Genomic DNA, 12,974 nt, shown 5'->3' with positions numbered 1-12,974 from the left:
TTTGTTGGCATATACTTTTTCATAGTAATCTCTGATGATTGCTTGTATTTCTAAGGGATTGGTTGTAATAGATCCTTCTTCATTCATGATTTTGTCTATCTGGGTACTCTCTCTTTTCTTTCTGAGGAGTCTGGCTAGAGATTTATTGATTTTGTTTATTTTTTCAAAGAACCAACTCTTGGTTTCATTGATCTGCTCGACTGTTCTTTTGGATTCTATATTGTTTATTTCTGCCCTGATCTTTATTATTTCTTTTCTTCTGCTGGGTTTGAGGTGCTCTTCCTGATTCCCTTCTAGTTCCAGTAGGTGCTCTGTTAAATTTTGAATTTGCGCTTTTTCTAGTTTGTTGAGATTGGCCTGGATTGCAATATACATTCCTCTTAGGACTGCCTTTGCTGCATCCCAGAGATTTTGGATTGTTGTATTTTCATTTTCATTGGTTTCCATATATTTTTTAATTTCTTCTCTAATTGCCTGGTTAACACAATCATTCTTTAGTAGGGTGGTTTTTCACCTCCATATTTTTGGAGGTTTTCCAGATGTTTTCCTGTGGTTAATTTCAAGTTTCATAGCATTGTGATCTGAAAGTGTGCATGGTATGATCTCTATTCTTTTATACTTATGGAGGGCTGCTTTATGCCCCAGTATGTGATCTATCTTGGAGAATGTGCCATGTGCACTCGAAAAGAAGGTGAATTTCCTATCTTCAGGATACAGAGTTCTAAATATATCTATCAGTTCCATCTGTTCCAATGTATCATTCAGGTAAATTGTTTCCTTAGTGAGTTTCCCTCTGGTTGATCTATCCATGGCTGTCAGTGGGGTATTAAAGTCCCCTGCAATTAGCACATTTGGTCAATAAGATTGTTTCTTTCTGAGATTAATTGTTTTATGTATTTGGGCACTCCCAAATTTGGCACATAGATATTTATAATTGTTAACTCTTCCTGATGGAGAGATCCTGTAATTATTATATAATGTCCTTCTTCATCTCTTGTTATTGCCTTTACTTTAAAGTCCAGTTTGTCTGATATAAGTATGGCTACTCCAGCTTTCTTTTGGCTTCCAGTTGCCTGATAGATATTTCTCCATCCCTTTACTTTCAACCTGAAGGTGTCTTCTGGTCGAAAATGAGTCTCTTGTAGACAGCAAATAGATGGGTTTTGTTTTTTTATCCATTCTGCTACCCTGTGTCGTTTGGTTGGAGCATTCAGTCCATTTACATTCAGTATGTGGGTTTAGAGTCATTGTGTTCTCCCTAGAATTCATGTTTATAGTGGTGTCTTTGGCACCTTGTATTCTTTGCAACATTTCCCTCATGGAGTCCCTATGAGAATTTCCTGTAGGGCTGGTTTGGTGGTCATGAATTCTCTCAATTTTTGTTTATTTGGGAACACTTTTATCTCTCCTATTTTGAATGACAGGCTTGCTAGATAAAGGATTCTTGGCTGCATGATTTTTCTGTTAATCACATTGAAGATTTCCTGCCATTCCTTCCTGGCCTTCCAGGTTTCATTGATAGGTCTGTAACCACTCTGATAGGTTTCCCTTTGTGTGTGAGGGCCCTTTTCTCCCTAGCTGCTTTCAGAATTCTCTCTTTATCTTTATATTTTGTCAGCTTTACTATAATATGTCATGCCGAAGGCCGATTCAAGTTACATCTTAAGGGGGTTCTTTGTGCCTCTTGAATTTGAATGTCTATTTCTTTTCCCAGACCTTTCTCTCTGTCTTCCTCTTCAGGATTTCCTATAAGACGGATGTTGTTCTGTTTGACTGTATCACTCAGGTCTCGAATTCTCCTTTCCTGCTCTTGGATTAATTTCTCTTTTGCTATAACTATATCTTCTAATTCACCTATTCTTCTCTCTGCCTCATCAGTCCTTGAGGTGGCTGCCTCCAGTTTGTTATTCACCTCACCTATAGCCTTTTTTAACTCATCACATCTATTTTCAAAGTGCCTAGTTATTGTCTCAGTTGATTCTTTGATGCTTTTCTCAACCCCAGTATTTAATTTTATGACAAGTTTTTAAAATTCTTGATCCGGTATGTTGTCTAGATCTGCCTTGAGCAGTTCTGTGGCTGTGACTTCCTCCTGGAGGTTCTTCAGGGGAGAGTTCCTTCGTTTTGTCATTTTTGCTAGTTTTCTGTCTCTTGTCACCTTTAGAAAGCTCGCTGTGCACTGTGCACCTGTTAATATTTCTCTGTTACAGGAGGCTTATTGACTGTCCAGGGCCTGTCATTTCAGGAAATATTCTTTTAATGATGTCTCTCAGTTTCTCTTGTTGTGCCTGTGAGTATTTTATTTCCCTACTCAGCGGTATTTGGGACTCGCCGTCATGCACACTTTGGCTTGTTTCTTGGTGTAGCTTCACTCAGGTATCCTTGAGGTTCTCTTCCTTCTGGAGTCCATATTATCTCCTTCTGCTCTTGCAGATGAGAGTAATGACCTTCTCAGTTTGATAGATGGGGCAGACGAAGTTTACAGAGCTCCCTTCCTCTCTGCCGTCTTGGCTCTTATCGATTTTATTTATTTTTTTAACGTTTATTTATCTCTGAGAGAGAGACAGACAGAGAATGAGCAGGGGAGGGGCAGACAGAGAGGGAGACACAGAATCTGAAGCAGGCTACAGGCTCTGAACTGACAGCACAGAGCCTGATGTGGGGCTTGAACCTACGAACCATGAGGTCATGACCTGAGCTGCAGTCAGATACTCAACCTACTGAGCCACCATGAAATCCCTTAAAGACTTTATCTTCAAGTAATCTTTACAACCATTAGGACTCGAACACAACAACCCTGAGTTCAGGAGTCACATGCTCTTCCATTGAGACAGACAGTTGCCCTCAGGAACATGATCTTAATTATTCTTTTTATTGGGGATCCCAATGTGGTTCAGTGTGGCACCAATGGGAAGAAACCTGAGTAGGGCGCTGGAGACTGCAGGACGCACCCCAGAGACAGCGTGTCCACGACTCCCCCAGTCTGCACTCTCTTGTGCTGGTAGCTTGAAATCTACAGTAACAGCGATAGTCACAGATGGATAGTCGTCAGTGGTACAAATCAGATTCTTTTTTTCCTGGAGAGTCGGATGTCAAACATTTACCACCATGCCATGGAGGAGACTGGGTCTCCAAAGGAAAATGTGTGCATTAATATCACACGAAAGGAGAATGTGTTCTGGAAAGGCATAAAGGCAGCAGTCTACCATGGAAGGAGAGCTTCCTTTGGGACATTGATGCTGAGAGCCCCTAGGTTAACTGAGCACTTACTATGTGCCAGGCATTGTACTCAGTACTTTATGTTCTTCTTTTATTTTACAGGCTTTTGAGAAGCTGGGGGGGGGGGTAGGTGCAGGGGGTGGTGGTTAGATAAACTGACTCCCAGTCACAGAGCTGGGACTGACGATGCCATTGTGCCCATGCCCTGCTAACCAGCTGGGTCTGTTCTTTTATTCTCCTGACCTCCCCCTCCCCATCCCATCCCAACACTGTTCAGCCAGAAGGAATCATAGTCAACAGAACTGTGGCCGTTCACACACTGGATCCAGAACACCGGGGCCACAGTGAGTCAGCCACAGCAGAAGGGTTGAGACTGGGGGTGGGGTGGGGAGTGAGGCAGGGCCTTGTGGGAGAGGGCAGTGCCATGGGTCTCTCGAATTCCACTGGCAGACGGAGTGCAACGAGAGGAGATCCACGCCACAGACCTCAGTGACCAAGTCCCAGACACAGATTCAGAGACCAGGATCCTCCTGCAAGGTGAGCCCCCATTGCCCCTCACCCAGGAAGGCCTGGCCCTGGAGGAGGGGACCAGTTCCTCCGAATGCCGGGCGTATTTACTTCGGCACCTCCGCTGCCTCCACAAACACCGGAACAGCAGGCCACCTCCTTGATCTGCTTTATAGAAGGCTCCAGGCAGTCTGTAGTACAGCAAATAGCTTTTGCCAATAGAGAAGTTTAAATGAGAAATAGTATAGTTCAAAAGCAGGAAATTCAGGAACTAATTGCCTAGGTTGGATGACTGGAGAAAGAAGGGAAAAGAAGTTTCCGGAAAGGCATCTTGTAACCTGGAAGCTGTAAGTTTCTGGGGAGAGACCTTCAGCTTCCTCATCTGTGATGGGTGAATGACAGTACCTAAAAAGGGGTATTGAGAAGATTAAATGAGATACTATATGATGCTCTCCAGAACAGCGCCTGGCAACAGCATTAAGCAAGGTCTAAGTATTCATGGCAACTGTTCTGGAATTTGTCACTAGAGTAACAAGAGGCTTAGGGACCAGATTTCTATGTCACCCCCCTTTCCTACAAATGCAGATACCCTCCCATCCCTATCTCCTACACTCAATGGGAGACTCCCCTTCTATCCGGTCCTCTCAGCCACCAACTGCTCCTGGCCTCTTTGGCAATGGTTACTTGGAGTGTGGGTTCACTGGGGACAGCCCTGACCCTCCTCACCCCACCCCTCGGCGGGTCAGTTGTTTGAGCACGGTCCTCCCTCCTGGTGGCAGGGACCCCAGTGGCTCAGTTGACAGAGGACGCCATCGATGGGGAACGACTGAAGCAACTCATCGTGATCCCCTCGGGCTGCGGGGAGCAGAACATGAAGGGAATGACGCCCACCGTCATCGCTGTGCATTACCTGGACCAAACGGGCCAGTGGGAGAAGCTGGGCCCCACAAAGCGAAAGGAAGCCTTACAGCTCATCCAAAAGGGTGTGCCCACGTGGCAGAGCTTCCCTGCTCTGACCACCTCCCAGAGCAGGGTTCTCCCTGAGTCTCAGGCCCCTATCCACACTGTGTCCTTTCCCTAAGCACCTCCCTTTCTGGATCCCTCTTTTCAAAGACCTCCCTTGACCTTTGCCCTCCCTGAGAACTTGGGCCCCTCTGAGACCTCCTGACTACCAACTGTCATTAAGGCCCCCTTGCCCTGAACCCCCTTGAGAACCTTCCCCTCTCTGAACCCCTCTCCTCTGAGAGCTCCCTCCCCTCCCTCACCAGATTTCCCTGTGGCCCCTCTTTCCTCTCTGGACCCCTGTCCCGCCCCTCAGAGAATCCTTGTCCCCTGAGCCCCTCCCCTGGCTGGCCCATGCCCTGCACTCAGCCCAGGCTCCTCTGGAGACACTTCTGTCTTCCCTGCAGGGTACACCCAGCAGCTGGCCTACAGACAGGACAACTCAGCCTATGCTGCCTACCGATCCCGGGAGCCCAGCACCTGGTGAGCAGTTCTGGCGGCCCCACCAAACAGGGTGGCCTGGGGTGGCCCCAGCGGGTCTCTCAAAAACAGCCCTATGATCCTTGGCGGCAGAGACAAGGCGCCCACCTTGAGTTGCCAAGTTGCCAGCAGAATTCAGAGCCCCCTGTGGCTAGTCTGGCACCTAACTTGGGTGGGGAAGTTGGGCAAGCCTGGTAGGCCCCGTCCCTCTCTGCTCATTGGTTGACTAGAATCATCATCTCTGGATCCCAGAGGCAATTGGCTCATGCCTTGTGCCTGCCCACAGGCTGACTGCCTACGTGGTCAAGGTCTTCTCTCTGGCCTCCAACCTCATTGCCATTCAGGCCGATGTCCTCTGCGGGGCTGTCAAATGGCTCATCCTGCAAAGGCAGAACCCCGATGGGGTCTTCAGGGAAGATGCGCCCGTAATGACTCAAACAATGACTGTAAGAAGCATGGGTTTGGGGCAGCTGGGGGAGGGACGCCTGGGAGTCACAGGATAGACAGGAGAGAGCTACCCCTTCTGCTGTGTCTCTCTTCCATTGCAAAGACCAGAGACCTTCAGAGACCAGTGCAACTCCGATGTCCCTCCCACTTTGCACTGAAAACATAGAACCCCTCACAGCTATGGTTCTCCAAATGTGGTTCCCAGGCCAGCAGCATCAGTATCACCTTCAAACTTGTTAGAAATGCATGTTCTCAAGCCAGACTCCAGATGCAAGGAATCAGAAACTTCAGGAGGAGGGCCCAGGAATCACAGTTGCTACAGGCCCCCCTCCCTCACCACGTGATGCTGATGCATGCACAAGGTGGAGAGTCACTGCCTTAGTCTGACGTTTCACACTTCCAGTCTCCCACCGTCCCCCTGCCCCCATGCACACACCATCTGCACTGCTAGGAGCGTTGCTCTGTCCCGTCACACAAACATTGCTCCTGCTCTTCTCAATGACTGGAAGACAGTCCCTGTAGTAACCCCAGGAATCTTTCCCGATGTCCCCAACTGAGTCACACTCCCACTGTCCATTCTCACTGCCACATCCACCTCTCCTCCTGCACAGCACTCAACCATCTGTAATGATGTGTCTACTGGGGAGCCCACTGGTTCGTGTGTGGCTCCCCTGCTAGATGGGGAGCACCGTGGGGATTGGGTTCTGGCGTCTGGTTCTCGCCCACCATCTTATCCACAGCGCCAGCAACAACTGCTGAGTGAATGAATACTGAAGAGTGTGGCCCACCTAGGGAGACACTGAGGAGAGACTCGCCCCTGCCTTGACCTGCTGACCCTACAGGGGACAGGACAGCACTGGGGGACACACTGGTGATACTATCCTTGTTTCCTGCTTCCTGTTCTAGGGGGGCTACCAGGAGAATGAGGAGAAGGATGTGTCCCTCACAGCCTTTGTTCTCATTGCACTGCAAGAGGCTACAGATATTTGCGGGCAAAGGGTCAACGTAAGTGTCCACCACCCTCTCCTTCTCCCCTCCCCAGGGCACATCCATCTTGGAGGGTGAGATGTGCATTCAGATGATTCCCAGTCCTCCCAGTGCAAATGCAGCCACCACAGTGGCCATAAGACCCAGAATGCCATAATAATTCCCAGCATGTTTTGAGCGTTAACTAAGATGCTCATCTAAGACCTGTAGATATTGAGTCCTATAATCCTTGTGAGAACCCAAGAGGTAGGTATTCTTATTATCCCCAGGCTACAGAAGAGAAAACTGAGACACAAGGAGATCAAAAATGGGTGCCTTCTGCCTGCTTTACCCTGTCCAGAGACTTTCAGCCAATTTCAATAAAAATCCCCCAGCCAGCTTCCCCATCACTGCTACATGATCAGTGCATTGTACCTTGCTGCTTCCCTGAAGAAAAGGCACAACCCAGACCCAAGAGCACATCAAGATTATTTTCTTAGTTCGGGAGACCTTTTAGGAAAATTTCAAAGGGGCCCATGAACCCAAAAAGGAAAGGATTACACATATTGGCTCATAGCCATCTCTTTTTCCTCTGGTTTTGGTTCTGAGGCAGAGAACTTAGGAATTAGGCTCCTGAGAGTCACTGTACTTGCTCCCTCTGCTTCGTCCTGGGGTTTGAGAATGGTTTGTTTGACCTCTGGCTTGTGAAGTTGGGGACCCCAGGGTGTTACCTTCAGCTAGCTGCTCCTCCCTTCAATGGACTCAAGATAGAGATGAGGGGACTGTAACTTTAGGGCTTAGAGGGACTCAGGCCATTCTGGGTCCAATAATTCCTCTCTCCCTGCCACCCAGCCTGCCTGGCAGAACTTGGCTGCCTTCCCTGGGGAAATAGCCAGACCAAAGCCAGAGCTTTCAGATTCCAGGGAAAGATTCTGATTGGCTCTCCCAGGCCCTCCAATCAGCTGAGACCCCAAAGTAGGTCTTACTGAGCAAATATGGCTGCTTCCTCGGTGGCCAGATGAATGAAGACAGAAGTTTCTGCAAAAGTCAGGAGTAAATGGAGGACAAGCAGCTGGGCAGGTGAAAGGATTAGTTTCTGCAATAACACAACAACATTTTCTTCTGCAAAATGGCAGCACTATACCTGAGTGCAGCATAGGCTGTAGAACCAGATTGTTGGGATGTGGATCAAGAGTGTGCTGAGATCTGTCTGTGAGAGCCAACTGTTAAATTTCCGTGGCTTTCACATGCTAGTTGTTAAACATAATCATTCATTTCAATCAAATTATGTAAATCTACATTAGACTAAGTGTTAAGCATTAAAAGCAAAAGTAGTAAACACTCAAAACTCATCACTTAATTGTTTTATTACTTTCCTTCATTATGTATGACAAATCTATCCAACTTGAGGTGATTTATTACCTATATGGTGGAAATGCTGTCTAATTCTGGGCTACTGACCACCTTCTCCCAGCTGTGCATTCGCTGACTTCACATAGTTTGAAATTCGCCATGGTAATATTTACATCAAAAAAGTTCTCCAATATTACAAATCATGTCTTCCTCCATCTATCATCCTCTTTGGGTCTCAGTATGGCCATCCATGCAGTAGAGATGATGATGAAAATAATACCAGCCCCATAGGATCAATGATTGCCTGTGTGACTGCCAAAGAGTAAGTGTTAGTTATGAAGCTGATGATTAGAGAAGAGGTATTCCCAGTGGGGTGCCGAAGCTGGCTTACAATAAGTTGTGAGTGCCTGTCTCATGTTCTCCCCCACATGTTCAGGGCCATTATGTTGGTAGCCTGAAATTGGCCACAGTGAGAGCATTTACACCACAGTAATTGGCAGGCAATAAACCCTCCCGCCCCCATACACAGTCTAGAGAGCTGGGGTTTAAACTGTTACCAGTGGCTATATTAACTGTCCCAGACACATAAGAGTTACTCAGAACAAGGCAGTTCACAGAGACTAAAATGTCTAGAAAAGCAAAAAAAAAAAAAAAAAAAAAAAAAAAAAAAAAAAAGATCCTAAACAAATATGTCCCAACGACAGAAACCATCCTTGTTCCCCAGAATTGGCATTTGTGTGATCCTTACCAGCTCTCTGTGGCAGCGATATCCACCTTACGAGAGAACCCAATCCTCTTTTTTACAGAGCCTGGAGCAAAGCATCAATAAGGCAAGTGATTATCTTGGAGCCCACTACAGGAACCTCAGAAGACCATATTCCGTGGCCATTGCTGGCTATGCCCTGGCCCGATCAGGCAGGCTGAAAAATGACCTCCTCACAAAATTTCTGAGCACAGCCAAAAGTGAGTGGCAGCCTGGCAAGGTAAAGAGGAAGGCATGGCTAGGGTTTGGGGGTGGTCATCTTGAGCTGGCATGTGTGGCTCTAAGCTGCACTAGTATGGGCAGCTTCAAGTTAAGCTGGAGTGCACGGTGCCAAGCCCTGCTGGGTGAATGGCTTTGAAGTGTGATCAGTCTTCACTGTAAGCTACATAAGAAGGTACCATCATTCATTTAACAACTGTGTATCGAGCACTTGCTTTGACTCAGGAACAAGGATATGGGTTCTGACATCAGACAGACCCAATTCAAATCCCTTTCTGCCACATTCTCACTGTACGGCCTTGTGAAAATCATTGTCCCTCCCCGGACCTCGTCTGAAGATGATATTTACATCATAGATAGTTGAGAAGATTGAAGGAGTAATGTAGGGAGAAAGTCTAGCATCCAGTGAGGGCTCTGTCACTGATTTTGTCATCATTATCTCAAGGGTAATTAGGATTAGATAAGATAATGCCATAGGGAATTTAGCACAGTGCCTAGCATGTAGGAGCACTTAATCCTTGGGCCAGATGAATATACTGCATCAGGGTTGCACCACTCGCTGACGTAACGTATGTCAAGTAACACATAGACTCAGGTGGTTTAACACAATGGAAGTTTGCTGTTGCTGGACAGCTGTCCCCCAGACAGTCATGCAGGGATCCTGGCCTCTATCTTTTCATGGCGCTGCCTCCCTGGGGTCTTTGGGATCCACTCCATCTAAGCAAAAGGAGAAACAGTCAGGTGGATTGTGCAAGGGAGGTAGACCAGGAGGGGGCCAGTGGCGCAATGGATAACGCGTCTGACCAGGGTTCAGAAGATTCAAGGGAGGTAGACCAGGCTTGAAGGGGTCCCTATCATTGCCAGGGTCCATTCCATCATCCAGAGCTCAATCTTGAAGCCATATCTGCCTGCAAAGACATGTGGGAGATGTAGTCCAACTCTGTGCCCAGGAAAAGAGGGAACAGATTGTTGTCATTGTTGTTTATAATGTTCATTTAGTTTTGAAAGAAAGGGCATGAGTAGGGGAGGGGCAGAGAGAGACAGAGACAGAGGATCCAAAGCTTCCTCTGTGCTGATAGCAGACAGCCTGACGTGGGACCCAATCTCATTAACCTTGAGATCATGACCTGAGCCAAAGACGCACACTCAACTCACTGAGACACCTAGGCACCCCAGAGGAAGGAATGCTTTTTAGTGGTAATCTCTGCCACAAGAGCTTTCCTAGGCACTGGGGACATCACAGTGACTACAGCCAGCCCCTGCCATCAGGGCTCACACACCAGTTGAGGAAAGGAATGAGTTAATAGGTTGCTACAGAGCATCATAGTGCTGGGACAGGACAGCACAGAATGTTTTGAGAGACAGAGGGAGGGCTTTGCCCACTCTTGGAATGGATTGAAGCTGCATTGTGCAGGATGGGATTAACCAGGAATAGATGGAGAAAAAGTCCTCCAAGTAGAGGATGCAGAATTTTAAAAGGCCCAAGAAGTAAGAATGAGCATGGAAAGTTTATGAAATCTCCTGTAGATCAGTGGGGCTACAGATGAGAATTGAAATGGAGGAGAGAAGGTTAGTGAAAGAAGAGAGTGAGGCAGGAGCCAGCAGAGTGAGGGCCTTGGATGTCAGTCAGAACATGTGAACACCAAGAAGTCTAGCGTGAGTCTTTTTCTGAATTTTCTCTAAGCCATCTCTTCGTTGGACAGCGCAATGAGTATGGGGGATGGGGGTTCTCTCTGCAGACAAGAGAAGTTGGGAGGAGCCTGGCCAGAAGCTCTATAGTGTGGAGGCCACATCCTATGCCCTCTTGGCCCTGCTGGTGCTCAAAGACTTTGACTCTGTACGTCCTGTTGCAAGCTGGCTCAATGAGCAGAGATACTATGGAGGCGGCTATGGCTCCACCCAGGCAAGTGACCCCATGTCCCCCAGGCACCTGCGTGCCTGCCTCCTCTGGCCTCCCACTGGCCTCCAGAGAAGATGCTAAGACCAAGAAGGGCAGCCCTTCTATCCACAAGCCAGAGTGGCCGGAATGGAGTTGAGAGATCAGGATTTTTTTAGTTTTGAACCCAGTGGTAGATTCCAGACTACGTTCTGAATGCCCAAGCTGTGCTCTGAGCCTCCTGATATCTAGACCATGGTCTCATCTCCACCAGGCTCCCAGTATTAGCTCACATACTCCTGTGGGTTCTAGGCCAGGATCTCAATTCCATCAGGCTCCCAGTGTTAGCTCATATCTCTTTGTGTGTTCTAGACTTTGTTTTTAGTTCCACAAGACTCCCAGTGTTATTTCTTAACTTTCTATGCGTTCTAGACTATGTTCTCAGTTCGACAAGGCTCCCCGTGTTACCTCATATCTTCCGCTGTGTTTTTGACTAGTTTCTGAGTCTACCAGGCTCTCAGTGTTAGTGCATATCTTCCTGTGGGCTCCATGTTTGCAGTTCTAGCTGGCTCCCACTGTTAGCCCATATCTGCCTATGTGTTCAAGATCATGTTATTAGGCCCAGCAGGATCCCAGGGTTAGCTCCTATCTTCCTGTCAGTTGCAGATCAGGTTTTCAGATCCACCCAGCGCCCACTGATAGTCCATATTACTGTGGGTTCTAAACTATGTTAGTGGTTATTCTAGGACATCATCTAAGAACCTTTGCCCTGGATAGTGGTTCTAGGACTTTGTTTCAATCGCCTCAGGCTCCAGTTTGACCCCTTTCTTCCTGGCAAGCTGCCAGTCTCTGTCCTTTTTGAATTCTAGGGCATATATTCAATGTCTCCAAGCTCCAACTTCATTCTTTTTTCACAAATGGGTTCTAAACACATTCCCAGTGACTCTAACCTTGGATGGATTGGGCCACATTCTCAGTGGTGCTAGAGGTTCAGTCTTATACCTACAATTTCTGGTGGATTCTAGACCCCTTCTGAGTGTGTCCAAGATCTTGTGTAGGCTACTGTCCCTTGGAGCATCTAGAACATGTCCTCAGTGTCTAACCATCCCTAATCTTAACCTGACCTTCTCCGGGGTGGGGGTTCCAAGGCTATAGTCTCAGTACCCCCTCCCTCTGATCTGAATCTCTTCCTTTCTCAGTGGGTTCTAACCACTTTCTCAGTCTCTAGGATCACCCTCTTTCTTTTCATGGGTTCTAGGCCACCTTCATGGTGTTCCAAGCTTTGGCCCAATACCAGAAGGATGTCCCTGACCATGAGGACCTGAACCTGGATGTATCCATTGACCTACCCAGCCGCAGCTCTGCCATCCAGTACACCATCCTCTGGGAGTCTGCTAGCCTCCAGCGGTCAGCAGAGGTACAGCTGCCTAGCCAACCCCATGCTGTCACCCTCCACACCAGCCAGGGTTTCCCAGAGGCAAGAGATATGGCAGATGACTGTTGCAGCCAGGGAGAGGCTTAGGTTCCCACCACCCTCTCTCCTCTCTCCTTCCTCCTTGCAGACCAAGAAAAATGAGGATTTTGTAGTAACAGCTCAAGGAAAAGGACAAGGCACCTTGTCGGTAAGGAACAGGAGCACACACCAGCTTGGCCCACCTTCTCTCAGCCCCTCTGGCTCAGAGGAACTCTCTTTGTCTCATGTCAAGTGGCTGCCACTTCATCACCCTGCTATCTCATCAGGTGGTGACAATGTACCATGCCAAGCTCAAGGCCAAACAGACCTGCAAGAAGTTTGACCTCAGAGTGGGTCTCCGACGAGCTCCTGAAGACGGTAAAGAAGTGAAGACCCTACATGTCACCCTCCCCCACCTCATTCCATGTCTGCCCCCCTCCCTGAATGGGGACCCAAGGACACACCCCCTCCCATTTTTCTGTCTCTGTGTTTCTAGTCAAGAGGCCTCAGGATGCCCTGAACACCATGATCCTTGACATCTGCACCAGGTAAGTGATGGATCACTGGGGGTCATTCCTCTGTCTATAGTGGACTCCTCACAAATAACATCTGTGGTACCTAATCCACTTAAGAGTGCATTCGCATCTGGTGTTGTCTGAAGTGCCTGCCAGGGGTGGATACCCCAGGCA

General features: G+C 47.9%; 1 protein-coding gene across 1 annotated transcript in view; it reads left to right on the top strand.

Moving 5' to 3' along the window:
- Nucleotides 1-12,974, top strand: part of C3 (complement C3) — a 47,960-nt gene that overhangs the window by 29,614 nt on the left and 5,372 nt on the right. The window contains 12 exon segments of the mRNA XM_029916480.1: nt 3,497-3,563; nt 3,670-3,756; nt 4,506-4,709; nt 5,136-5,211; nt 5,495-5,654; nt 6,562-6,660; nt 8,781-8,937; nt 10,696-10,859; nt 12,091-12,249; nt 12,395-12,454; nt 12,573-12,663; nt 12,782-12,833. Of these exon segments, the coding sequence (XP_029772340.1) occupies nt 3,497-3,563; nt 3,670-3,756; nt 4,506-4,709; nt 5,136-5,211; nt 5,495-5,654; nt 6,562-6,660; nt 8,781-8,937; nt 10,696-10,859; nt 12,091-12,249; nt 12,395-12,454; nt 12,573-12,663; nt 12,782-12,833 (1,376 nt within the window).

This window comes from Suricata suricatta, chromosome 12, assembly GCF_006229205.1.
Source record: "Suricata suricatta isolate VVHF042 chromosome 12, meerkat_22Aug2017_6uvM2_HiC, whole genome shotgun sequence".
NCBI classification, from domain to species: Eukaryota; Metazoa; Chordata; class Mammalia; order Carnivora; family Herpestidae; genus Suricata; species Suricata suricatta.
Note: the sequence above shows the minus strand (reverse complement) of the source record. Positions and strands in the feature narration are given on the sequence as shown.